The sequence below is a fragment of the Populus alba genome, chromosome 8 (genome assembly GCF_005239225.2).
Source record: "Populus alba chromosome 8, ASM523922v2, whole genome shotgun sequence".
In the NCBI taxonomy this organism is placed as follows: Eukaryota; Viridiplantae; Streptophyta; class Magnoliopsida; order Malpighiales; family Salicaceae; genus Populus; species Populus alba.
This window is the reverse complement of record NC_133291.1, coordinates 12,196,513-12,222,229: the sequence shown is the minus strand read 5'-3', so window position 1 is coordinate 12,222,229 and position 25,717 is coordinate 12,196,513. Positions and strand designations below refer to the sequence as shown.

Genomic DNA, 25,717 nt, shown 5'->3' with positions numbered 1-25,717 from the left:
GTTCCATTTTTCTCTACTACACCACAAGTATATTTACTTCTAGAGCATTTTTTATTTAAAAAGAAATTTTATAAACATGACTGAACAAGAAAGCTTGTCATCCACGTCTTCGTTATCCCAACAGGCACCACTCATCAAACCCTACAATATTGATTGTCTTCCATATGTAAACAAACAACTTCTCACAGGCATATTCAAGCCCCAATTAACCCTGTAAAAATACAAAATAGTCCCTCTTACACATTTCCACTAGAGGTTGTAGAAGTAGGCTCGATTCTACCCAGCTGGATAGTACCGGGCCTCTGAGACTCGTCGTCATCGTCATGGTAAATATAAGCAAACCCACCATGCCGGGTCAGATCCATACCCGCCATCTCATCTTCAGCTGAGATCCTCAAGAGCTTAAACTTATGAAGAACAAAAAACAATGGACCCATTGTAGCACTAACCCATCCGATAATCACCAAAACTTGTATCAAATGAGCAGCCAGGAGCTTCCCACCACCCCCCATGAACAGCCCGTATGGGCGACCCGTTTTATTCGGGTAAACCTCCCCCACGTACTTCTCGGTGGCAAACAAGGCAGTGAAAATGACACCCCAAGTGCCACATCCACCGTGCAACTGCGCAGCCTCTAATGGATCATCAAACTTGAAGATCTCAGCCAATTTGTTGCAGCCAATCAACACCAAAGAAGCAACAAAGCCGCATACTATAGCAGCCCATGGTTCAACCACAGAGCACCCAGCAGTGATAGCAGCAAACCCTCCAAGCAAACCATTACAAACATCAGTAACATTCCAATGACCAGACAGAATTCTCTTACAAAAAAGAGTGGTCAAAGCAGCTGTGCAACCAGCCAGGGTTGTTGTCACGGCAGTCCTCCCAATTGCACTCCATTGACCATAATAGACAGAACCATCAGGGTAAGCACTCAAGATTTTATTAAATGACCCAGGATTGAACCCGTACCAACCAAACCAAAGCAAGAAAGTGCCAAGAACCACAAGGGAAGCACTGTGACCACGTAAAGCAATAGACCTGCCTGAGTGGTGAAAACGCCCGATTCTCGGACCTTCAATTAGAGCACCCCAGAGACCAGCAATCCCACCCACCATATGCACCACACCAGACCCTGCAAAATCAATAACTCCACTCCCAAGCAACAAATCTCCATTTCTCCTTATTGCACTAGCCCATCCATCAACAGACCAGAACCAGTGAGACACGACAGGGTAAACGAACCCAGTCAAGAAAGAGGAGTAAATCAAATAAGCAACAAACTGGGTTCTTTCAGCTATTGAACCACTGGTTATCCCAGCAGCCGCTATAGCAAAAGCCCACTGGTAAAGAAAGTAACTGTAATCAAATAAAGAAGTTGGGAAAGCCTTAAGACCAAAGTTGTGTTTACCAATGAAGCCATTGGAGGGGGTCCCGAAGGCAAAGGCAAAGCCAAAGAGGTAATAAAAGAGGCCACCGGCTGCAGCGTCAAGAACGTTGGTGAGCATGATGTTCATGGTGTTTTTGGCACGTACGGAGCCTGCACAAAGCATGGCAAAGCCAAGTTGCATGGAGAACACAAGGTAGGCAGAGAAGAGGAGATATGTGTTGTCCACGGCAAATTGGGTGGCGGTGAAATTGTTTGCCGCGATTTGGAATTGGGAGCAGATGAAAGCAGCAGCACCAGCGGAGTTAGTGACGTTGGGGCCCAGTAGCTGGGCTAGTTCGCCTGCTGAACAGGTCATGGAAGCCATGGTTTCGAAGTGAAGGGTGTGACAGTCTGTGGCGAAGAGAGATAGAGGGAGCAGAGAGTTATAGCAAAAATCTATGGTGTTCGTTAAACATGGGGAGAAAGTGGGAAAATTTCATGTCAGTATACATCTTATTAAATTTTTATTATATATATATAAAAGATAAAAAAAAAAAATTCATAATATCTAAAACTAGAAGTATCTTTACTTATAAATTTTTATTTTCAAATTTTTTTTTTGATTAACATAGTGTCTAAGTTATCTTACGCATATCTCAAGTAATCTCATAGGATCTTTAAATTAACGATCATTAAAGATTTCAGTAATTATAACAATTTATGGAACTCGAACTATCATTTTAATTATATTTATTATTTATTTTAAATAGATATATAAAATAATTAATAGAATGATTCTATAATTCATTTGGAATAAACTTCATTTTTTTTTCATTGAATTCAAAATGATAATTAAAGAAAGCTATATGATAAAATAGTAAATACGAGTATTTAATTAATATATATGTGTGTACTCACACAAGTAATTATTAAACTCTTCTTTGGACATAATGCATCGTTTAGTTAAGAAAACAATATTATTCTCTAATTCACATAATATTCTTTAATTTCACCTCAAATTAAAAAATAAATAAGGTAAACTATATTGTTAGCCTTGTAGATTTATCAATATTCCATTTCTATCATAGTAGTTTAAATTTCAATGTTATCCTTGTAGTTTTCAAAAGCTCCAAACCTTTCCTTTTCTACTAATTAACTAATAAAAAAATCTATTTTTTTCCATGTTTTTATTATATTTTTTCTTACTTTTCTCTCAAGTCGATCCACATGTATGCTACAACATCCTGATCAGAAATATTTCAAGATCTGTATAAAAGCTCCAACCAAATTTATATAGTAGGCTATTTAATGATAAAATGGTACACCAAAATAATAATAATTAGAAGGGTAGCATTGAAAAATATTTTTAAAACATAAAAACAAATAAAATCGTAATATTAAAAATTTTACAAGAAAAAAACCGTAGTTCCATCAATAACTTTTTCTTACCGTGTTAATTTACAAAAACCTGTTTCGAACCATGCAATTATATATATTAGGTTTTTTTTTTTTGTGGTAAGGTTAAATGCTCTCATTAACCACCGACATCCTTTTCATGGAAGTACATTAGCCATGGCTAGCAAGCACCATTCTATACGGTACGACATGTCAACGAAAAGGAAAATGGGATTTGATTAACTGTTTTGCTTGCCCTTTTATGGACACTTCCAACTAAATTTGACAATGTCAGACAATATTAGGAGAGAAAAGAAGGCAAAATCATCCTTTTTCCGCCTGTATCTTGTCTGGAAAAAACAACTGATTTGATGCTTTCATACAAGATAAACAGTCCACAGTTCCCTTTGCCTGGTCAATCTAGGCAGGAAGACACATGGAATAACAATGAAATCCATTTGTCTGGGACAACCTTGAATTAATGGAAGTAGACACATGATAAAACAACAAACAGTTCATGTATGGATTGATGCAGCAAGCATTTACATATCCTGCTGGGAAATCAATGATTTCCTGGTATGCAATGGAGCCCATTGCCACCTCCCATCGCACTCCATGGACAAGTCAATCCCAGTTCTTTATTGGGGTAATTAACGATTCTCACAAGGAAGCAATATCCTGATGAACTGTACTGTGTTCATAGCTAGCATCGTCAACTACTCACAATTCTAAGCACTGATCACGAGTAAATCGACATCTGGAGCTCAGACCCCTCGATCGCATTCAGTTGTTTGGGCTGACAGCTTGATTTGAATCGATAACATTAACATTACATGTTCTAGCTAGCTTCAGATAAGGATCCTCGCATATCCTGCTAAGAACACTCTGTTCAACATGTAGTTTTACATCTAATTAAAATGACATTACATGTTTGCTGTACCGTCCTTTTTTTGTGGATCAATCGTATGCAGTTTATGAAGAGCCTCAGTTACCCTATAAATTAAATTGAGAAGGGGAGAATAAAATCTCCGAAGAAGAATTCTGCTCGTCAGCTTCTTTTAACCTTTTTTCTCATGTAAACCTGTATGACGATGTCAGTAAAATAACCTTGGGGCATGATAGACAACTGGGTTGAAAAAAACATCAAAAGGAAAGGATGGAGAGCTGAGAATATACGTTTCTTCTCTTCTCTTCTCTTCCCTTTCTTCTTAAACTCTCCATGTTTATACGTTTTTCTGCCATATCTTTCACATCCATGCGCACCTGAGAACAGGATAAAGAGCTATTATAGAAGCCAGAAACCAAACAATGTGGAAAGAAAGAGGATGGCAAATATGTACGATCTGTATCTCCTTACTTATTCCTATTAAGCACATTTTCAGGATGAGAACCAAGGTCAGAAAAGCTTTCAGTGCATTTTCAAAGTTACCAGTGACATGATGAGCCTTTTAAAAAATTGCATACAATATCAGCAACTAGTCACGACTTGGATCTTCTTTTCGTAGAATTAGAAAAGCCTCACAAGTTAATTTTACATCCACCTTCAATTTCTGGAGAATCAGCACAGGCCTATCCAGGGGTTGCCATGAGGACTCTTTTATGAACAAAACAGCTGGCCTTCCAGCTTTGATCCTCCCAGACGTGTACACAAGGTGTACCAAATACTGGAGGGAGGGGACTGGTGGTATTAGGTTTGGGCACTATCTCGTTCTTTAGAGGAGTAAATGGAAATGTTGGCTGCGTAGAAAGGGGGAGCCAAACAGAGGAAAACCCAGGGAATCATTCTTTGCAACTACTACTGCTTTCTTGTGCTCAAACCACATAATTTCACTATCTTGCCAGGAAAAAAATTCTCTCCACCAAAGAATTTTTATGCAACCGAATATTATATACAGACAGTATTTTATAGCAAACTTAGCTACATTGATTATTTAAATGATTCATGAACTATAACCCAAGATATGATCATCATCACAAGGTATAGAATAGTTTCAAAGAGAAGAAAACACTCATATTGATGTCCAGACGTTACCAGATTTTGAATTTAGAGCTCTGCATAATGTTCAATAAAGAAATCATGAAAAGCAGGGAAGAATGCGATAGTGAAATTATACCTCCTGGCCAGCACTTCGGAGTGCCTGGAGTGGCTCCACACAATCTTGAACAGTAACCACCATTTTTTTTTTTTTTTATCTCCCAAATCTAAATTTTGGCTGCTAATTCTTCAAACTGATGCTGCAGGAGATGTGAAATTCCAGCTAACACTACACAGAATTTATCATAGTAAATACTGCAGCAAAGCTCTGGAAGCATGTGTATCAACAATTACCAGGCAGACTTCATCATTCAAGCATGTATTAATAGGGAATATAAAAACAAAAATCTCAGTATATATCATGAAAATCAAAATTGTACATTTACAAACGGGAAAGGTATATCCATACATGCTATTGCTAAGAACCCAGACATGTTTAAAAGTACTGTTTCAATACGTGTTTGATCAATAGATTGACACGCAACTAATAGTGGCCAAGAAAAGGTCAAGGTAACCAGTGGATTATTACCCCTGCCAAATACCGATGTGAAACTGATTTTGGTTGCAGAGGACGTGAAAGCAGAGAGTTAAGCTCCTGCAAGTTAAATCCAAAAGAAATTACTGTAAATGCCTGTTCAATGAAAAAGGAATGGCCAAACTCTCAAATTTCACAGAACAAAACTAGAATAAGAAACTCTTCATAGTAAACAAAACCTGTTGTAAATTTTCAATTGCATGGAGTTGACTCTCTTTTGCTTACTCTTTCCTTCTCACTGTCATCATTCTCCACCATTAACTCAACTGAGTCTGCATTTCGCTCAAACCAGGTTTTCCTTTCCTTCTCCTAGAAAAGCACATGCACACGCACCAGTTACAGAATGAAGCAGAAGTGGTGTTTCGGGGAACTGAAATTTTAATTTCCATGACAAATTATGTAGACAAAAATAAGGAGATTCCCTGATTCACATTGTCCAAGCAAACGATTTATATACCTGGGAATCCTTTCTTGTAATCTTGTCTATTTGACGTGTAGGAGACAGCCGTCTCATCACCTCTGGCAAGTACGACGATTCTTCAAAAGGAAATCTCTGAAAACTTTCCTGCATAAACAGAGGAGATAATCCTACAATTATTTGAGGCAATCCTTAATTACTGACCCTTTGTTAATAAAAACAAAGAGAGGCAACCCTTCGGGCAATAATTCAATACTACAATCTAGGGCTTGCTGTGAAAAAAGCAAGAATACTGAGTGCTGCGTTGATATAATTGATGCCAAATGGAAAAAATCTAATGTTTAACTTTCCAAAACCCTCAATCATAACTCCAAACCTTTCTATAAAGAATAGTTCAATATAAACTAAAGCATAATCTCTTACAATAATGTACTCAGAGTTGAAAAGATTGAAACTTTGCAAGAGCCGCTACCCTTGAAAATGATTTGCACAAAGAAGCAAATTTTGATGTATCATTTGACGAGATAAGGGCAATGCTGCATCCATCAGTAAAAGCTCTCGTAGTCCTTCCACTTCGGTGAACATAAACCTAACAAAAAGATGAAATGAAATTTTAAACAGAGAAAGAAAAGAAAACAACAACTTTTTAAAAATGTAAATTAAAGCATCCCAATTTTTACTTCTGCTGAATGTGGAAGCTGATAGCGAACAACAGTTCGGACACCAGGAATGTCGACGCCTTCTGCAGCAACATCCGTGGCAACAAGAATAGCATGATCTGCCTCATGAACGAAAATGGTCAACTGCCTGCATTAAACACAAGGGAGAAAGTGGATTAGGGTGTTCAGGTAAAGAAAACACAAAACAATGCATGCTTTCTGGGAATTCTGACGACAAAAGTCGGCACATTTTACTTCTTCAATCACAGTACTGGCAAAGTTTCGGGAGTTGCACTCGTGCATTAGCTAGATACAATGCTAGAAAGTTGATGTAGCTATGGTGGATGCGGCTAGCAGCAAGTGAGAACTGGGGAGTGTAGCTGATCATAGCAGGTGAGAACCAGGAGGTGAGTGGTATGGACTATGGAGTGTGTGGTCTCATCTAGCTATCATTTGAGGTATATATCAGTGCAGGCAGCTCTGGATCAAGTCACGTTATTGGCACTAGGAATGAAGAAGCTAATTAAATTTGCAGATTTGATTGAAATTCCACGTTAATTGAGAGGGTAAAGGATGGTTGCTATGAGCCAAACCAACATCGATGAGTTGAATTCCTCCAAATGAATTCAATTTAAAAATGAATTAAATTATTAATTTTAAAGTATATTATTTTTTAATGAATTTAAAACTTATAAAGCATCTTTATATAAATTTTGAATTTTTTATTAAATAAATAAAAAATATAAAATTTAAACTGTAATTTATTGGTTATTAAGACTTTAATACATGTTAAATAATTAATTTAATCTAAAAATTTAAATTATTAGATAAATCCACATGATATAATTTATATTATTTTTTAATATTAATTTAAAGAATTAATTTTTTATTTTAAAAAAATATTTTTTAATTTTAATATTTTAAAACAATTAAAAAAACTAAAAAATATTAATTTAAAATAAAAATATTTTTTTTAATTTATATAAAAATTTAATTTGAAGGGAAAACAAAAGACCACTTGAAAGTTGAAACAAATTACATGTGATTAGTGCCAATTTTGAGTTTTATTTCCTTGTTTTTTTCTATATTTGGAAGATCCAAGTTTTAGACGTTTAGCAATTATTTGGACACAGACTAGAGAAAGCACGAAGTGACTCCCTTTCTAACATCACGTCATATCTGTGATGTCTCCATTTTTGACCTATCAAACCCTACCATCACCCCTCCTATCTCCTTGATACTTGTTGGTAGGACCCTCCAAATCCCCCTTTAAAATTAAAAACTACAGCACAAATACAAGGTGTCATCGTCTGCCTGGAACCCTCCAAGGCTCCCACCCTCTCTGTCGGTCTCCTGCAGCATACAAAACCCCTTCCTGTTCCTGCAGTCTTTTAGTTTTTTCTCCTTCCTCGAAAACTTCACTCTCTTTCTTCTCTCAGCAAACCTTAAACTGTGGATCTCAATGTCGCACCTCCTGTTTCCAACTCACAAACTGAGTCAATCTAAACTGCGCCGACAATCCTAGTAACTTCTTAGCCTCCTGATATTCAAGAACCATGATTCCTTTATCAATTGCCAGTCGAAGTCCAGTTACAAAATTGTCTCCAGATAACCCAAAAATACAAATATCCTCTTCTACTAAGTTATCTCACTTGAAACCAGTTCCATGCTCTTTTCACAGGAAAAACCCCAACACCATTAACAACCCTGCAAAGTCCAAGACTCATCCTTTTGGCTCCGTATTAATAACCCCAGATCACGTTTCTCATAAGAAAGGCAAGATAAACCGGGGATACGAGGAAAGAAGAGATTCTGGCCATGTGGGTAGCCAACAGATGCTGGCTTTGTGTGGGTTTGGGTATTGGATGCAGGGGTTTAGGAGTTTTCCTTGGCTTGCTCTCAACTTCCATATGGCTCACAATCTCAACTTGCATCCATCACAATTGCAGCTTTTGCAAATCTCTGGTAACCTTCCCATGGTGGCCAAACCTCTTTATGGACTCCTCTCTGATGCTTTTTACATTGGAGGTGCTCATAGAGTACCTTATATTCTCATGGGAGGTTTGTTATCTTATATATCCTCTGCTTTGTCTAGTTTATGTTTTTCAGCGTTCATTGCTTCTGTTCAAATTGTTCTTAATTAATCATCTTGACTGGCATTCTTTAATTTTATGTTTTAAGCTTCTTGTTGGATCCTATAATATTTTCTAAATCAGGCTGGATATGTGGTTAAATTTTCTTGGGCATGGATTCTGGCATGTTGTCCTTTGCCTGAAATCCCCACCTTTCCTTTTCCCTATGTAGCTATGCCTCAAGCTTCTTTTTGTCGATTTCCATCTCCATACCTCCTGTGCATGGACAATAAAAAGATGCGGAACCTCTAATTTATCAGACTAGTTATAATAGTAGCTGACTTTGGTCTGATCCTATCCTTTTGCTATCAATTGCAGTCGTGAATGAATACTAGAATTTGAAAGTGCATAGTAAATGGTGATCGTTTGTCTTTCTTAGATGTCTATTGTAAGTGATTGTAGGGAATTTCTTGAAGAACAAAAATAGGTAAAGATATGGCCATCACCAGAGATAAAAGAAAATTGGAAATTTGAAAATTCAATTCTAAACCTATTGTGATAGTGAGAGTAAGCTCGTCATATCCTAAATAATTCTTACGAACTAATATATCTGGTTGATTGATCAAGTTTACAAAGGATGCTGACGGAAGTGAAATTCTCAGTCTTTTTGCAGGTGCTGGGTTGGGGGCCGCTGGCATTGATACCTGTTGCACGGGAAGCCCTTCCGATTCTTATTTCATGCATTCTTATCAGTAATCTTGGTGCTTCAATCACAGAAGTAGCAAATGATGCTCTTGTCACAGAGTATGGCCAAAAAAACAGAATTGGAGGCCTCCAGTCTTATGCATTTATGGCTTTAGCTGTTGGTGGAATCCTAGGCAACTTGCTAGGTGGTTGTTTCTTACAAAAAACACCACCCAAAACCATGTTTCTTGTATTTTCAGTTCTTCTCTCTCTTCAACTAGCAACTTCATCAATAGTAAGAGAGAAATCTCTTGGTTTATTAGAACCATCAAATCACAACCTTGTGAACACATCAATTTGGGAGAATACCAGAAAACAGCTAAGTGATCTTAAAACTGCATTAAACGAGGACAGCATCTCCCACCCTCTCACTTGGATCGTAGCTTCTATTGCTACAGTTCCGGTTCTCTCAGGTTCCATGTTTTGCTATCAAACACAGTGCCTGCATCTTGATCCTTCAATTATTGGAACGTCACGTGTAATTGGCCAGGTGATGCTTCTTTCCATGACTGTACTCTATGACCGTTATTGGAAAGAAGTGCCTATGAGGAAATTAGTTGGTGCAGTTCAGTTTTTATATGCTTCTTCTCTTCTTCTGGACTTTGTTCTAGTGAGACAGATAAATCTTAAACTGGGAATTTCCAACGAGGTATTTGCTTGTTGTTTTTCGGGTTTAGCAGAAATACTTGCTCAATTTAAGCTCCTTCCTTTTTCAATGCTATTGGCTAGTTTATGTCCTCAGGGTTGTGAAGGATCTCTTACCTCTTTCTTGGCATCTTCGTTGTGTCTATCATCAATTGTCAGTGGGTTCTTGGGTGTTGGGTTAGCTTCTCTGATTGGAATAACATCTGGTGATTACTCAAGCCTGCCAATGGGAATTTTGATACAGTTCTTTGCAGCATTATTGCCTTTAGGATGGATTCATCGTGTACCCATGTCCGAACCCATTGTTGAGAAAGAGAGAAAGCAAGGTATGAGTAAAAGAACACGGAAAAATAGAAGGGTTGGAAGAGTGTTGATAGGTTCTATTTATGTTTACCGCCGTGAAAGAGAATCTGATTCACAGAGATAAACCAGCTAGCATAACGATAACATTTTCGTGGACAGAGACGAGTAGAAGATCGGGACATTTGAATTGTCCAAGTCTCATGTCTTCACACCCAAATTAAGCCCATTTCAGCCGCAGCTAAGATTAGAATGATCCTTTAATTGGTGCAAGTCCTCTGGCAAAGGTGATCCTTTGTTTAATTTCAAATGGATTATTGTTTCATAAATGTACACGCATCAGTTACCAGCTCCATTCAAGCAGGAAGTTTTATTGATCATGGGATTTTGATATTCGATATGAAGATTTGCTTCTGATGTTTGTTGAAGTGTGTAGTTTAATTTCCAGAGGACTATTTCTGATGCGCATCAAGTTCATATGGCAGCTTGAGGAATGGAGAAGAACAAGCAGGAAAGCATTTAGATGATGTTTGAGACTGTTCCGTTCTATTTTTGGAAGCCTATATACCCAATGTTTAACTTTTGGTAGTGAACTAATGCTATGACAACTATGGTTTGGGTTCTGCTTCGTGGTGCCGTTAATAAATTCCTGAATTATGAAAAAAAAAAAAAAAAAAGTTCGGGTGGAGGCTAGAGGGTTGAGTGTGCAGAGCAGAGGGGACAGTTGAGTAGAGAAACCAAAATTATGAGCAAGAACTGGAATCATGAAAATACCTTGTATTATTCCAAACATAGTTTGGTTGACTAATCCACGCTTCCCTAACAAATTTGGCAAAGTGAAGAAGTTTGAACACCAAGCATTGATATCACATGGTTACAATGGAAGCCACATGTGTAAGATCCATATGGAACGCAAGCAACCCTGTTTCCTGTTTCAGCGGATCGTGTTGCTCCAACAATCTTGTTGCTAGATATTCAATTTTTTATCTACAAAGATTAAAAAAAAAAAGAGTTGTAAATCCCGGCACTGTCAAACGATGCTTGCATGTATTGCTCCCGACAGTAATGGAATGTGACTCACTAGCAGTTCGGCAAGTCTTCGGATCTTGTCAATTATCTTCAAGGTTGGCTGCACTCCTTTTGTTTCAATTATTTAAAAAAAAAAAGAAGCGAGCCGAAGCGGAACTAGAATGCTGTGTGTCCATACTATCAATCCACATAGCTTAACATGAAACAACTTGGCCAGTTTGAGAATACAAGCAAAATTCGCCTGCAAGAAACGAATAATTAAGATTTGAGTAAATAACTAGAATTCACGTCAAACTAAGACAATAAAAACTCAAGAAAGAAATACACATACCTGAATGACAAAATTTTCAGCAAACATGTCCAGAGGTATAGACAGCAGTCGAGTCTCAATCATTTGGTTAACGAATGCATATCTGTGCATATGGTTATGGCTTGCATAAGATATCCTCAATTGTCAAGGGAGACAGAAAACAGCATATTCACGAAACCCATGTCAAATTTTCAAAATTATGAGGAACAGCAGCTCCATTCATCAACAATACGAGGTCATCCAGCAGTTGATATCTTGACTTGGAACAAGGATGCAGTTTATCAGCAGCATTGAAAGAATGAGTGGTGTTATTAATGCTTATCCAACTCCACCGAGTAGTTTTTGTTAAGCACCTTTCTTTCATCATTGTTTTCACCTCAGATACTACATCCCATCACCTGGAAGACGCATGTAAGTTTGAAAGTGAGAAATAATTCGGAGGGCTTTCAGGTTAGAACTGAATAAGGTACAAGCCAGATCCTGCATCTCAGCATTTCCATGGATTATGGAAGCACTAACAAGCACCCCCCAAACTCTTGGACTAGCTTCCATTGGCATGGATTTACTAAAATCTAAAGCTCAGCCAGGCTGGCCTGATCGGCCTAACATATTCACAACACAAGCACAAATCTCAACCGTTGGCTTCATCCTATATTCATTTATTGTAGATTTATAGATGCGCAGGCCTTCATCAACCAATCCTGACCGGCCACAAGCAGAAAGAACCCCGACTATTGTTATCATGTCTGATTTATTCCCAAGATGAAGCATCTTGTTGTATACAAAGATAGCTTCCTCTCCCTTCCCCTGCAATCCATAGCCAGAAATCATTGAACTCCAAGATATTGGATCCCTATGAAAAGAACCATGCTCAAAGACTTGTTTTGCATGATCCAAGCTCCCGCACTTGGAATAAATGCCGATCAAAGCATTACATAAGGAAACATCATCATTAGATTCCTTCTTGATGGCATATCCATGAATTTGTTTCACACCAATTAAACCAGAAACTGCGCTACAAGCAGGAAGAACACTCACAAGCGAAGCCTTATTAAGTTCTACTTCATCCCTCACCTGAATTTCTTGAAAAAGAACCAGTCCTTCCTCTAGAGATCCATTCTTCACATAACCATCATTGCTGTCCAAGTATAAACATTCCCACCCTTCATGCTATCAAATACCCTTCTACCTACATCAACTTTATTACACCTAGAATGCATATCTATCAAGCAAGATCCCAAATGAAACTCCGAACCCAAAGCCAACTCGTTTCTTACTATAAACCCACGAAGCTCTCTTTTTCACCATATCCCCGTCACGCAAACTCAAATGAGAAGAGACTGTGATTACATCAGGTTTTAACCCCTCGATTTGCATATCTTTAACAAAATCTGACATATCCTTATAAAAATTAAGGTCCCCTGAATCCGCATATCCCGATATAATAACATTCCAAGCACCCACATTTCTTTCAGGCATTTCATCAAACAGTTTCAAACATTCTCCAAACTCCCCACATTTGCTATACATTGACATAAGAGAATTGGCAACTATAAAATCGAAAACAAACCCAATTTTAAAAATTTTCCCATGAATCAATTTCCCTGAATTCAAGTCACCAATCTCACCACAAACCTTTGATATCGTTGCAAGTGTATAATCATAAGCAAAACACCACGGCAACTTAATAAAACCAACCAACAGCTTCATTATAAACATGATTTTCCACACACCCATTAATCAATGAGTTCCATAGATAACACTCTTGATTTGGAGCGAGTTAAAAACGAGTTGGGACACCGTATACAGCGTATGCAGAGACGAGTTCTGTGGCCAAAAAGGGGTGTTGAGTGAAACCAAGAGAGAGAATTCGAGCATGGCATTGTTGGGTGAGTTTGAGAGATTTGTGGGTAAGTGGGAGATGAAGTAAATCAAGGAGATCTTTAGCATAAGAGACCAGAGTGACGGAAATTGCCTCCAATACAGAGAAGAGGGTCATCTGGACTTCACGGCTCTGAGTGTGGTTAGAATTAGGCGGGAGCTTCTTGTAGGAGACACCGAGACTGTGCGGAAATAAATCGGTTGGGCCAGTTGGGTACGGATTATGGACCTAGCCATAACTGGCCCTAATAATTTATTGCTCATTTAAAATACAAATATTGATAATAAATTGACTTTATAATAATTATCATGATCTATGCATACCGATATTAGTTCTAATAAAAAAGTGTATTTACGTTAAATATTATTAGAATAATTGATAATAATCAAATTTAATTAAAAATCTAACGGCTTGTACAGGCATGCGATATTAACAATGCTTTGAATTTTTCAATTTATGCTTTGCTAAGAAATTTTTTTGGGCTTCAGAAAATTTTTTTTATATATATATAAAAGAAGAGAGAGGCTTTTCTCTTTTCCCATCGCAGGCATTCATATGAGAGGTAAAGTTTTGTTTTTTAAAGTATTTTTTATTTAAAAATAAATTTAAATAATTGTTTTTAGTTTTTTAAAATTTTTTTTTTGAAAATATTAAAAAAATAAATTTTAAAATTTTAAAAATATTTTTAAATTACAAAAACAAACACTCAGAGAGTTTTCTTCAACTTCTTGCATTACAATAATTCATTCCAAGTTGCTTCATGGATTAGAACCTTTCTGACACAGTACCATATGCCCTGTCCTTTTCTCTTCCTCGTCTAAATTAATTCTACGTTTCATCGAATCTTGGTCTACCGTATGTTGGTTGAAAATGTGTTTGTGATTATTTATTAAAGTGTTTTTTTGTATTGAAATATATTAAAATAATATTTTTTTATTTTTAAAAATTATTTTTAATATTAGCAGCAAGTCAAAACAATTCAAAAATATATATAAAAATAAATTTTAATAAAAAAAATTATTTTTTAAAAACACGGGTGGCCCTTATTGTTTTTGTGTTTTAAAAATATTTTTGAAAAAAAATTAAAAAAAATATTTTTTTATTTGCTTCAAATTAATATTTTTTGATGTTTTCTGATTATTTTGATGTGCTGATGTCAAAATAATTTTTAAAAAATAAAAAAAGTATTATTTTAATGTATTTCCGAATAAAAAGCACTTTAAAAAGTAATCACAACTACAGTCTCAAACATGCTAGAAGAAGATCGGGAAAATCATTTCTTATGAATATAAAAATTAAAGCTAATCTTGAGAGGTGCGGCTCAACTAGTCATCAGTCAAGTCCTAAGTTTATTTTCTATAGGTCACCAATTCGAGTTCCACAAATCTCAATGCCACTAGAGGTTTATATGGTCGTTAACTTTAGAACTCGTGAAATTAGTCGAGGTGTGCACAAGTTGGACCGAACACCTATGTTAATTTATATATATATATATATATATATATATATATATATATATATATGATTAGGAAAAAAAAAAAAAAGCAATTTCAATAATAATAATAAAAAAATCGAATCGAAAACTCCATGAACATTAAAATTAAAATTAAAATGAAACAACAGTACCAGGTTAGTTACATGAGACGGCAAATCAGAAAGATATTGACATGTGGAATAAGTGTCACCGAGAGAGAATCTAGTTCGCATTAAATTTAATCAAATAGATAGAAACAAAGAAAGCTTAATAAAATCACCTTAAAAATAGATAGAAATTTAGTGTCTGTTTGATAAGGCAGTCCAAAATATTTTTAATTAAAAATATATTAAAATAGTATTTTATTTTATTTTATTATTATTGTTATTGATAATAACTAAACAAAAACATCTTAAAAAAAATATTAATTTAATAATTTCTTGTACAAAAAAACACTTTATAAAATATATCCACACACAAAAACAAACACTACTTTGGTGTAATCTTTAGTTAAAAGGGGTGAAGTCAGGGATATGTATCCTTGCCAAAATCAATCAGACATGGGGACTTAAACAGTAAAAGCAAAAACTTTAGAGGCTCTACCATAGGCATTGACTCTTCTATTTGCTCTAATTCGAAGTATATACCAGGATGTCTCAAGGTGCTCTGAGAAGAACCCATTTTCTCCTCGTTTCAATGTAGATATATAATCTCTTTTTAATGGGATAGGAAAGGAGGATTGAATTCAACTGTACGAAAACTAATCCAATAACATGTGTGCGGTTCTAAAACCCAAAAAAAAAAAAATCATGATAATGATAATAATAGTGATTACTGAAGAAGTGAAGGTTGGATTTAAAGGAATTGTTCAGATAATTAAAGAGACTCCCTCTTTGATCAATAGGGTTCAAAAACTTTGGATTATACCATGAGGAATTAAGTTAATTTCCATGCTCTTGAACTGCCTGGTTCTGACATAGATGGTTTATCTTTGATCGAATGAAAGAGTAGAGCTTAATCAATTTCCATACAAGAAAACTGGTCTACGGGTACCATCTTGTCACAGGATAAAGAAGAAGAAAGAAGAGGAGGAAGGGGAAGGGGAGGGGGAGGGGGAGGAGAGTGGAAAGGTGAAGGATGGATAATTTGCGTTATCAAGGTTCCATATTCTTGTGAGAAGGTAATCGTACAGAGTAGTAATGAGCTCCAGATAAAGAGCCTTCTCATTTGATGATGGCTAGCTAAATACATAGTAATTAGTAACAGTTAAAACACCAAGAGAAATGTAACAGTGCTTAGTGATCAGTTAACAAAAAGGTGCCACTAAATTTTGCATACTAGCTTTGCTTGTTGCACATGCCACACCAAGATTGCCATGGAGATCATCCAAGTTCCACAAGCCATCCCAGAGTATATCCTCGTTCGAGGCCTCAGGCACTGATGCATTGACAGTGAACATGTTATAATATAGAAAGCCATGTTCCTCAGTTGTGTTGGAGTATATGGCATGAGGGGCCATTTCCTGCCTCATTTGAGGTGTAGATGGCGCTTGATCTTCGTTTTCATCAAGTAAGGACATGATCTTTCTCATGTCCAATTGATTTATCTGCAGTGGTTGTTGATGTTGAGTTTGTTGCTGCAGTCGCTGCAGCTGCTGCTGCTGCTGTTGAAATTGCTGCCTCTTCAAGAGACGAGTTCTTGCCTTGTCAGAGTTATCTGGAGAGAGCTTGGCCTTCTTCTTGAAATGAGTCCTCCAGTAATTCTTGATCTCATTATCAGTTCTTCCTGGCAAGCTTCTCGCAATCGTGGACCACCTGAGTTTTTTTAAGAAATTGAATTAGCTATATATAAAGCTTTATATAAAAATCTCAACGAAGACTATCGAAAAAACAAAAAACCAGTAAGGATGATGGGAGTTCAAGTTCTTACCTGTTCCCCCACCTAGCATGCAGCTCCACAATAATGCTCTCTTCATGGGGAGTTATCTGCCCCCTCTTCAGGTCTGGCCTCAAGTAATTCACCCACCTCAATCTGCAGCTCTTTCCATTCCTTTTCAGCCCTACACAGCCAGCCAAAGACAGGGACATAAAATATCAGTCCTGGGCACCATTTCAATCGTAACAATCTAACCGAGCTTAGCAACTTCCATGGATATCCAGATAAATCTCTGGCATGGTTAAATAGGCTAAGACACGGAGCCAGAGCTAAGTAGCTAATTAAAGAAAAGGTTGTATGTAGAGATGAGTTAGATATACACCTGCAAGCCTGGCTACAGAGCTCCATCTTCCATCACCATGCAACCTGACATGTTCAATAAGCAACCTGTCTTCTTCAGCAGTCCAAGGTCCTTTCCTCCAACCCTCTTCGATCAGACCAGTACCCCAGGCCAGCTGCCCTGCCATCACTCCCCAAGACATGTATAAAGGGAGGAATTAAGGAAAAGACTTGTGTTTGTTAACGTGCAGGTGAAGTTTGTCTTCCAAATTCTGTGCATATGGGGCTAGTGTTCGTTGCGTATTTATATCTGATATTCCATCAGTCAGCTTTGTGTCACTGTCATATCACCCCCGCCCTTCTCCTCTCCTATAGTAGGTACTGTAGAGTTTGATTGCTATTTATCAGAATAAAAAATATCTGATATTTTTATATTTCTGTAACGAATTCATCTCCATAGCTTTTTATCCATTGTTCTGAAACATTAGTTAAAGTTTATGGGATCATGATTTGCTAAATCGTCTCAGAATGGCGTGGCGTGATGAGAAAAAACTTGAAATTTATATAACAAGTTTTGAGTTGGAGTTAAAACGTGTATTTTGTGTAAAAGTCTAAAATAATTGGGATTTTATTTTTTTACTTAGACTACTTTTTAAAAGATAAGGTTTACTGGAATCTAAAAAAAGATGATTTGTTAAATCAATTCCATACCCTCTGATTGATGAGTATTCGCAGAAGTGGCATACCAATCAAGTGGTTGTGATGTAAGGATCAAATCTTTCTATAGATTTGGGAAATTCCTAAGCTACTCATACCACTACTGGCGACACGCAAGGGCATCTGGGAAATCTAATTAGAGAATGTCAAGACCTTGGGTGACATGTCCTAATAAGGATAGAATCCAATCAGATTAGGGTTCTTTTTATGCTAAAGTGTGACAGAGAACTGGTAATCTCATGGACGGATGCCACGTATAGAAAAGGGCTCATGCATTAAGACACTATACACATGTTTTACAGTACTGTCTTCCAACAGTATTTTTTTAAAAAAATTAGCATTAAATTAAATTTTTTTTATTGTTCTAATGTTTCGTGTTGTGTCATGATGAACAGCCCTAAAAGCATAATCTAGAAGTAGCAAATTAAAAATACATGGGTGGTGGGTTTTTTAACATGAAAATTACTCGTGCGCCAGTAAGTTCTTACCAGCTGTTTGATTAGCATACTCATTAAGGAGATCGACGCGAGTAATCTTCATTAAAATGTTAATTAAATAGAATTGCTGGATACCATTTTGGGTGCTGGAGCCATTATAATATAGAAGCCATTGATGGTCTCGGTCACCTTGCGGACAGGTGTGTGTTTTGGAGAAGATGATGGGAAGAAAATGCTCCGTGGTGGGTGCATGGATGCGTATTTTCAGTCTAGCAAAGAGACGAGAAGAGAGGGCACAAAACATGCTTGGGAGGAAACAAGTGCTAAACACATGGAAACGCTCGAACATTATATATATGTACAAAGAGACAGTAACAAAGATAGGGTACAAATCTTGGACTCTTCAAATTTCTAAATGCTGACATGGCTTCTTGCTCTGTTACTCGCTGAAAATCACTCGAAACTGATTAATTTTTGTGTTTTAAATTATTTTTTTTAAATTAAGTTTTTGGATAGTTTTAGTATTGCGATGTTAAAAATAAAAAAATATTATTTTGATGTATTTTCAAGTAAAAAACACTTTAAAAATCACTACTATTATATTTTCAAACACTCCCTGAGTCATTAAGGTTGTGCTTATTTAATGGAAAATATTTTGTTTAGAAAGTGATTTTATGAAAAATAGATTCCTGAAAACTAAATTATATTTTTATGTTTGGTAATGTCATGAAAAATAAGTTGAAAAATATTTTTCAATAATTAGCTATATCATGAAAAATAAGCTAGAAAATAACATTAATTTTTTTTTTCAAGTTTATTAAGAGAATGATGACTAAATCTTAGAGATAAAAAAGTTGAAGGAGGATAAAATTGAAAAACAATAACCTAATTTCATAAATTACTTCAAATAAAATAAATAATAATCAAAATAATAAAGACCAAGTCTAATAGATAAAAAGATTTGAAAAATAATAAAATTAAAAAAAAATACAATTTCATAAATTATTTCAAATAAAATAAATAGCAATCAAAAGAACAAGGATCAAATCTGATAGATAAATAATTTTAATTATAAAAAGAATGAGAGTAAAGCAAACAACAATAAAAAAATAATAAGGATCAAAATTGATATTAAAATAAAATTAAATTAAATTTTAAGAGAAAAAATTCAAAACAAAATATATAATAATTAAAAGATTAAAAATTAAATTTGATATAATTAAAAAATAACAATATATTTTTAAAAAAACTAGTTGAATTTTTATCTGATAAAAAAATATTTTATAATGATGAACTTTTCTAATAATAAGTAAATATATTGAATCCACTTTTCATAAAAATAAAATAAACCGGAAAGTTATTTGCCATTCACCATTCCACTATTTTGGCAACTTCAAACTCGAATGAACTACAAAAACGACATTAAAATCGGGAAAAAGACTACACATGGCCATATGCCCATTATTTTGTTGCAGGCAACTGTATCAGCTTCAAAACTTGTTTGCTCTGTGTTTTAGAATGTAATTATGGTTATTTTTTAAAATATTTTTTATTTAAAAATATATTAAAATAATATTTTTTTTATTTTTTTAAAGTTATTTTTGATATTAGCTTATCAAAATGATATAAAAATACCAAAAAAATATTAATTTAAAAAAATTTAAAATATTTTTAAAATATAAAAACAAACTTATATTAATCCAATAATTAGACACCGCTAATCCGTGTCCTGCCCCAGTTTCCGTCAGCATGCTTGCACTACTAAACTTTGTTTTACAGCTAAGCATTAGTGTCCTCGAGCTTTATTATTTTTATAAAATAATATAAATTTTATCTTATTATATTATTATATTATGAAATTTTATTTAATAATTTAAATTTTTAAATTGAAAAGGTATTAAAATCTTGATTGCTAAATAGTCATGTATTTAAATCTCATAATTAATATTTATTTAATAAAAATTAATTATAATGTAACATGAGTTCGTATAAGTTTTAAATTTAAAAAAAAATTATTTGAAAAAATAATATAAATTATATTTTAAAATTTTATTTATCAATTTTAAATTTTAAATTTTAAATTAAAATAATAATTTAACAGTTACAGGCGGCAAACTCCAAGGACCTCTTGTGTTTCCTAGTTTTACACCTTCGGTGGGTGTCTTTTCAGAGTGATTAGGAGGATAAAGTTTGGAGGATGCAGTGGGGTTACAAGTACAAATTCCCTTTTGTTTTTACTTTCTTGGAAGGGAATTAACGTTGCGTCGTGCATGTTACTTTCTAGAAGCCTGATAAAGCATGTGATCACAATAAACAAACCAGGCCAGATCATGATTTCGAGTGAAGTTGCGTGTTTTTTTTAAAAAAAAAATATTAAGATAACGATTTTATAATTTTTTTTTTTATCATTTTTACGTTATAATATCTAAAATCATCTAAAAAATTATTTTAATATATTTTTAAAAATCATGTAGTATGAAGTTCAATACATTTTTAGAACAAATTTGAGATGGGGATAAAGATTATATTTTTAAAACATTTTTATTTAAAAAATATATTTATTTTAATATAAATACATCAAAATAATTCAAAAATATATAAAAAAATTAATTTAAAAATAAATAAAAATTTAGAACTTTTTAAAAACACTGAATGACCACTTACTCCAATTTTGTAACTCGATTTCATCTGACCGGTCAGTCAAATGAATCAAGCTGATATCTTTGTCTAATATTTTAGCTGAGTTAGAATCTCAGTAGCAAGTTGTGCCTTTGGTTTCAAGCATACTTATTCCTCTTGATGAAATTAGAAATAATGCCTGAATTAATATGATTTATAGAGATTTTTTTTTATTATTATTATTATTAGAAATTAGAAATAATGCCTGAATTAATATGAAATTAGAAATAATGCCTGAATTAATATGATTTATAGAGGTTTCAAGCATACTTATTATTATTATTATTGTGAGACTTAAATCGATGATCTCTAGAAAACAAATATAAAACCTGATTAATTGAATTATATCCCTCCAGATTATAATTTAAAAAGATCTTGATTGCAACATTGTTAGTGCAAGTATATATATGTATATATGGATATATAGACACACACACATACATGTTGCATGAGATTGCCTGGTTCTATCTTGCAATGGTGGAGATCATAAATCTTAAGACAACTTTTATGTAATTCTGCTTCTGACTACATAAACATAAAATTTATTCTAAGAAAAAGAATTAAAAAAATAGCAACCAATTATCAATTTTTCATAGTGTTAATGATTTTACGTTTTTATCAACAAAGAAATTCCTAAATTACAAGTTTTTTTATGTTTCCAAATTAAATTTGAAAAAAAAAAAAACCCCACTTTCTCTGACCATCCAAGAAATGAATTGCAACCCCCTTTCTTCGCAAATTGGTATAGGGAAACAAAGTAATGAACAGTGCCGAACAGATTACATCTCTTACCTGTCAAAACTTGAAAGGAGTGTTTGGAAGCGCGATCCAACCATATAATATTTTTAAAATTTTGAATTTAATTTTTTATTTTAAATTAATTATTTTATATATTTTTGAATTATTTTAATGTGCTGATAATAAAATTAAATTTTTTAAAAATAAATAAATTTTTTTAATATATTTCTAAATAGAAAAATAATATTTACTGTTTTCACAAACGCCCGCTTAATAGATTAGCATTGAATTTGATTGAAAGAAGTAAAAGAGATGTCTTTCTTCATCATTTTTTCTCTGAAGTTTTCAATGTTTCGATAAGTTCTTGAAAGCGGACGGCAAAGATCAGTTAGGTAAATTAGGATTTTCAGAACTATTTCGAGCTTAAAATCCTTCTCGATGGCGTTGACTGTAACAATCAGGGAAGGTAAAAAGGAACAGATAAATTTAATATACAATAAATATAAAACAAAGAGTGCTTTAATGGTGGCGGACAGAAACCAATCCAAATTTGAGTCAGATTATTTCTTAATCAAATTTGACCATACCTGTAAATTGGCCACAAAAACATGAACGTCAAATGTTCTTCTTTTCTTCTTCGTGTGTTTGTTTTTGCTTTTGTGGTTGAGGTTGTGGTTGGATACAACTCATTTATGCACAAACCTTAATCAGAAAAAACTATTTTTTCTTGTTTTTTCTTGTATTTTAATGGATCCCACACCTAAACCTCGACCTCCACCTCAAATACAAACACACAATCTTCTCCTTAGCATGGACGGTGGTGACGAAGTCATGGTCGCCTGGACAGATCTCTATCAACTTGAAGGCATGCGTGATGACATAAGCTAATTGTGCACGAATGCTTGAATTTTTGAATTTTTTTAATGATTAATCTGCCTGATTGCCTCCCAGGTTAAAATGAAGTGTAGTTATGATTATTTTTTAAAATATTTTTTATTTATAAATTTATTAAAATATATTTTTCATATCAATACATCTAAATAATTTTAAAAAACTTAAAAAATATTAATTTAAAACCAAAAACAAATTATAAAAAAAACACTTTTAAAATATAAAAACAAATAAGATTATAGAACTCACGCAAATCTTGCTTGTTTCTTCGACAATCGAGATATTTTCCACTTTTTTTTTTATTTGATCTCTCAATAAAATAATAATAATAATAATAATAATAATAAATTCTTAATATAATCACTTATTGTATTGTGATTCTGTTTTATCATTGTGAAAATTAACTATAATTATTTTGTAGCTCTGCTAATTGTGAATGCTAAAGTATAATTGTCACTCGATAAGTATCTTTACCTTGAAAAAAATAAAAACAAAGAATATCATTTGTTTCATTACAATTTGTCAGGCAAGATTCGAAACTAGTTAAGTAATACTCTACAAGTGTGGGGAAAGGAATGTAGCTTTCCCCACAACTTTTAACTTTTCCTATTATTAATATATTATATTATTATAATTATAATTATAATTATAACATATACTAACTGTTTTTTTGGTTTTTTTTTACTTTTAATGAATTTTTTTTGTTTGATTTAGTTTGTTAATGTTAATTTTTTTTTTATTTAGAAATCAGACTTTTATGACACAGATCCCGAGTTTGATGGCTTAACCTGATTTGACGGGTTAACCCAGAATTGTTTTTCTTTTTAATTAATTTTTTGTTTATTTTAGTTTGTTAATGTTAAATTTCTTTCTATTTAATTATCAGACTTTCATGACACGTATTCCGGACTTGACGGGTTAACCCAGTTAATTATGGGTAAACCCGTCAATTTTATTTTTCTATTTAGTTATCTAACTTTCATGACGCAGATCTCAGATTTGACGAGTTAACCTGGTTTGAAGGCTTAACCCAGTTAATTCAGATTTTTTTTCTTTTTCTTCATATTGGTTTTTTTTTTTAATTAATCTATTTAATTATCACGCTTTTATGACACGATCTTATAGCCAGACCCACATTCAATACTCTTGGGTCCAATGTTGCAGCCAGACTCACTTAAACTTAAGTCATGTAAGTTTAATATTATAAATATTACTCTAGGGTCAAGCGTTGCAGCTAAACCCAAGACTCTTGAGTATAACTTTGCAGAAAGACCTAACAATTTTAAATCTTAATTTTTTTTAATATTTTTTATGTTAAAAGAAATTAACCCGCGGCATCGCGCAGGTCATGTAACTAGTTCTTATTAGTACTTGTAAGAATATCAACTACAAATAATAATTTTTTTTTTAAAAAAAAAACTTTAATTCATATCTCCAATTTCAAGTACAATGAAACTTTAATTCCACGTTTTTTTTTAGTGCTTTTATATATATTAGAGAATAATATAAATCATATCTTAAGATCTCATTTAATAGTTTAAGTTATTGGGTTGAGATGATTCTTTGACATGATATCAGAGCCTTGATAATCAAATGGTCACGAATTCGAATCTTATAATCTTTATTTACGTGATGAAAATTAAGCACAAGGTAATTCGAATCTGTGCAAGTTTCAAGCCCAAAAGACTTTAACTTGAGAGAGTGTATTAGAGAATAATATAAATAATATATTGGGATCTCACCTAACAACTTAAATTATTGAGTTAAGATGGTTATTTGATAATAGTATCTTCAAAAAACTATACATGTCGTATCTATCTTTTCTTATACTTTATTTGATTTCTACCGGTGATTATTGTCAAAAATAAAATCTAATAACTATAACAATTAATGTATATAATTAATAGATATAATTCATAAATATTCTTAAGAAATATTCATTAATTCATGATACAATAATCAAATTAATAAACTATTCCATTATTAATTACATCAAAATAAAAGTCACAGATACCCTAGCAAAAAAAAATGAATATCAAGCATACCCATAAAAACGTGAGACATCCCTTATTTTTTTTTTCAAACTAAGCTATGATAATCTTCCCATTAATTTTAAACCATCATTAACTTATTAGACCTGTTTGTTTTGGGTTATAGTGAAACATACTTTTCATTAAAATTTAAATATTTTATTTTGTTTTAAATTATTTTTTTTAATAATTTTTTTTATTATTTTGATACATTGATGTTGAGAATTATTTTTTAAAAATAAAAAAAATATATATTATTTTAATATATTTTTAAATAAAAAAAACACTCAAACTCTCTCTCTCTAATGCTGTCAAACTTTTTGTCCTCTATATTAATTATGAACTTCTTGTCAAACTCTCTCTCTCTAATCCTTGGTCTTCTGGGCACTACTGCCGACTAATTTAGCCGATGCCTCTTTTTACTTGAACAAGAATTTATATCCTATCGCTGGCAAAGCACTAAAAACCCTAAAAAATTAGTAAAGTCGGAATAATTAAGTGTTCTTTTTTCATGTCTATCCTCCCCTTCCCTAATTATGATTTAATTAATTTAATCCCTCTTTTATCTATTCCTTTTAAAATCAATCAATTTCTCAGCTCGATGCCCTACGGCCTTTCCAGGCGTGCTTTTTTGACCAGCTGGAGCATGAATGCCATGCTTGTGTACTGTTGGTCAGCGGTTCAGCTCCCTTATACAAGCTTGAAACACGATTTGGGTAGGCATACATATCTCTCATCTTCTCTAGCTATTATCCACCTTCGAGAGTGTTTAACTGTGTATTTTAACCTGCGTTTCGTTAAATTTTGAATTTTTTTTTTATTAAAATTGAGTATAGTTTATATTTTTTAGATCGTTTTGATGTGCTGATGTTAAAAATAATTTTTAAAAAATAAAAAAACATCATTGTCATTATCACATGCTTGTCATTGTGAATCCCAAGCAACACATTATTATTATTATTATTATCTATTCATTTCCTTAGGAGAAGAAGATAAGTTTCTCTGTGTGTGTGTATTAATCATCATGACCAGACCACGAATTACATATCAATGGAAAAACATTTACAATTATCTGTTTGTTTTCGTCTACTTTTGTTTACTTGGGAAAACAAAGAATCATCTAATTAAACAGAATTGTATGAGT

General features: G+C 33.5%; 3 protein-coding genes, 1 long non-coding RNA gene and 1 pseudogene across 5 annotated transcripts; 1 reads left to right on the top strand and 4 right to left on the bottom strand.

The window, feature by feature from the left end:
* Nucleotides 1-28: 28 nt before the first annotated feature.
* Nucleotides 29-1,873, bottom strand: LOC118057913 (ammonium transporter 1 member 1). Its single transcript, XM_035070656.2, has one exon. It carries the CDS (start codon nucleotides 1,752-1,754, stop codon nucleotides 237-239), a length of 1,518 nt encoding a protein of 505 aa, XP_034926547.1. The 5' UTR covers nucleotides 1,755-1,873; the 3' UTR covers nucleotides 29-236.
* A 1,923-nt stretch (nucleotides 1,874-3,796) lies between these two features.
* On the bottom strand, nucleotides 3,797-6,565 carry LOC118054073 (DEAD-box ATP-dependent RNA helicase 13-like; annotated as a pseudogene).
* Nucleotides 6,566-7,705: 1,140 nt separating this feature from the next.
* On the top strand, nucleotides 7,706-11,341 carry LOC118057894 (probable folate-biopterin transporter 8, chloroplastic). Of its 2 annotated transcripts, none has more exons than XM_035070628.2 (2): nucleotides 7,706-8,472; nucleotides 9,146-11,341. In XM_035070628.2, the coding sequence occupies exons 1-2, from the start codon at nucleotides 7,968-7,970 to the stop codon at nucleotides 10,297-10,299; spliced, it is 1,659 nt and encodes a 552-aa protein (XP_034926519.1). In that variant the 5' UTR covers nucleotides 7,706-7,967; the 3' UTR covers nucleotides 10,300-11,341. The 2 variants fall into 2 exon arrangements, with proteins under 2 accessions (XP_034926519.1, XP_034926528.2); XM_035070637.2 differs by having other exon boundaries at nucleotides 8,085-8,472; nucleotides 9,157-11,341.
* On the bottom strand, nucleotides 10,930-13,588 carry LOC118057922 (uncharacterized). The gene is made up of 2 exons (XR_012170625.1): nucleotides 11,533-13,588; nucleotides 10,930-11,442 (listed from the first exon to the last, which is right to left on the bottom strand). It is a non-coding gene; the product is annotated as an uncharacterized lncRNA (long non-coding RNA).
* Nucleotides 13,589-16,045: 2,457 nt separating this feature from the next.
* Nucleotides 16,046-17,335, bottom strand: LOC118057949 (uncharacterized). Its single transcript, XM_035070690.2, has 3 exons — nucleotides 17,125-17,335; nucleotides 16,797-16,926; nucleotides 16,046-16,681 (listed from the first exon to the last, which is right to left on the bottom strand). The coding sequence occupies exons 1-3, from the start codon at nucleotides 17,282-17,284 to the stop codon at nucleotides 16,174-16,176; spliced, it is 798 nt and encodes a 265-aa protein (XP_034926581.1). The 5' UTR covers nucleotides 17,285-17,335; the 3' UTR covers nucleotides 16,046-16,173.
* Between the last annotated feature and the right edge of the window lie 8,382 nt (nucleotides 17,336-25,717).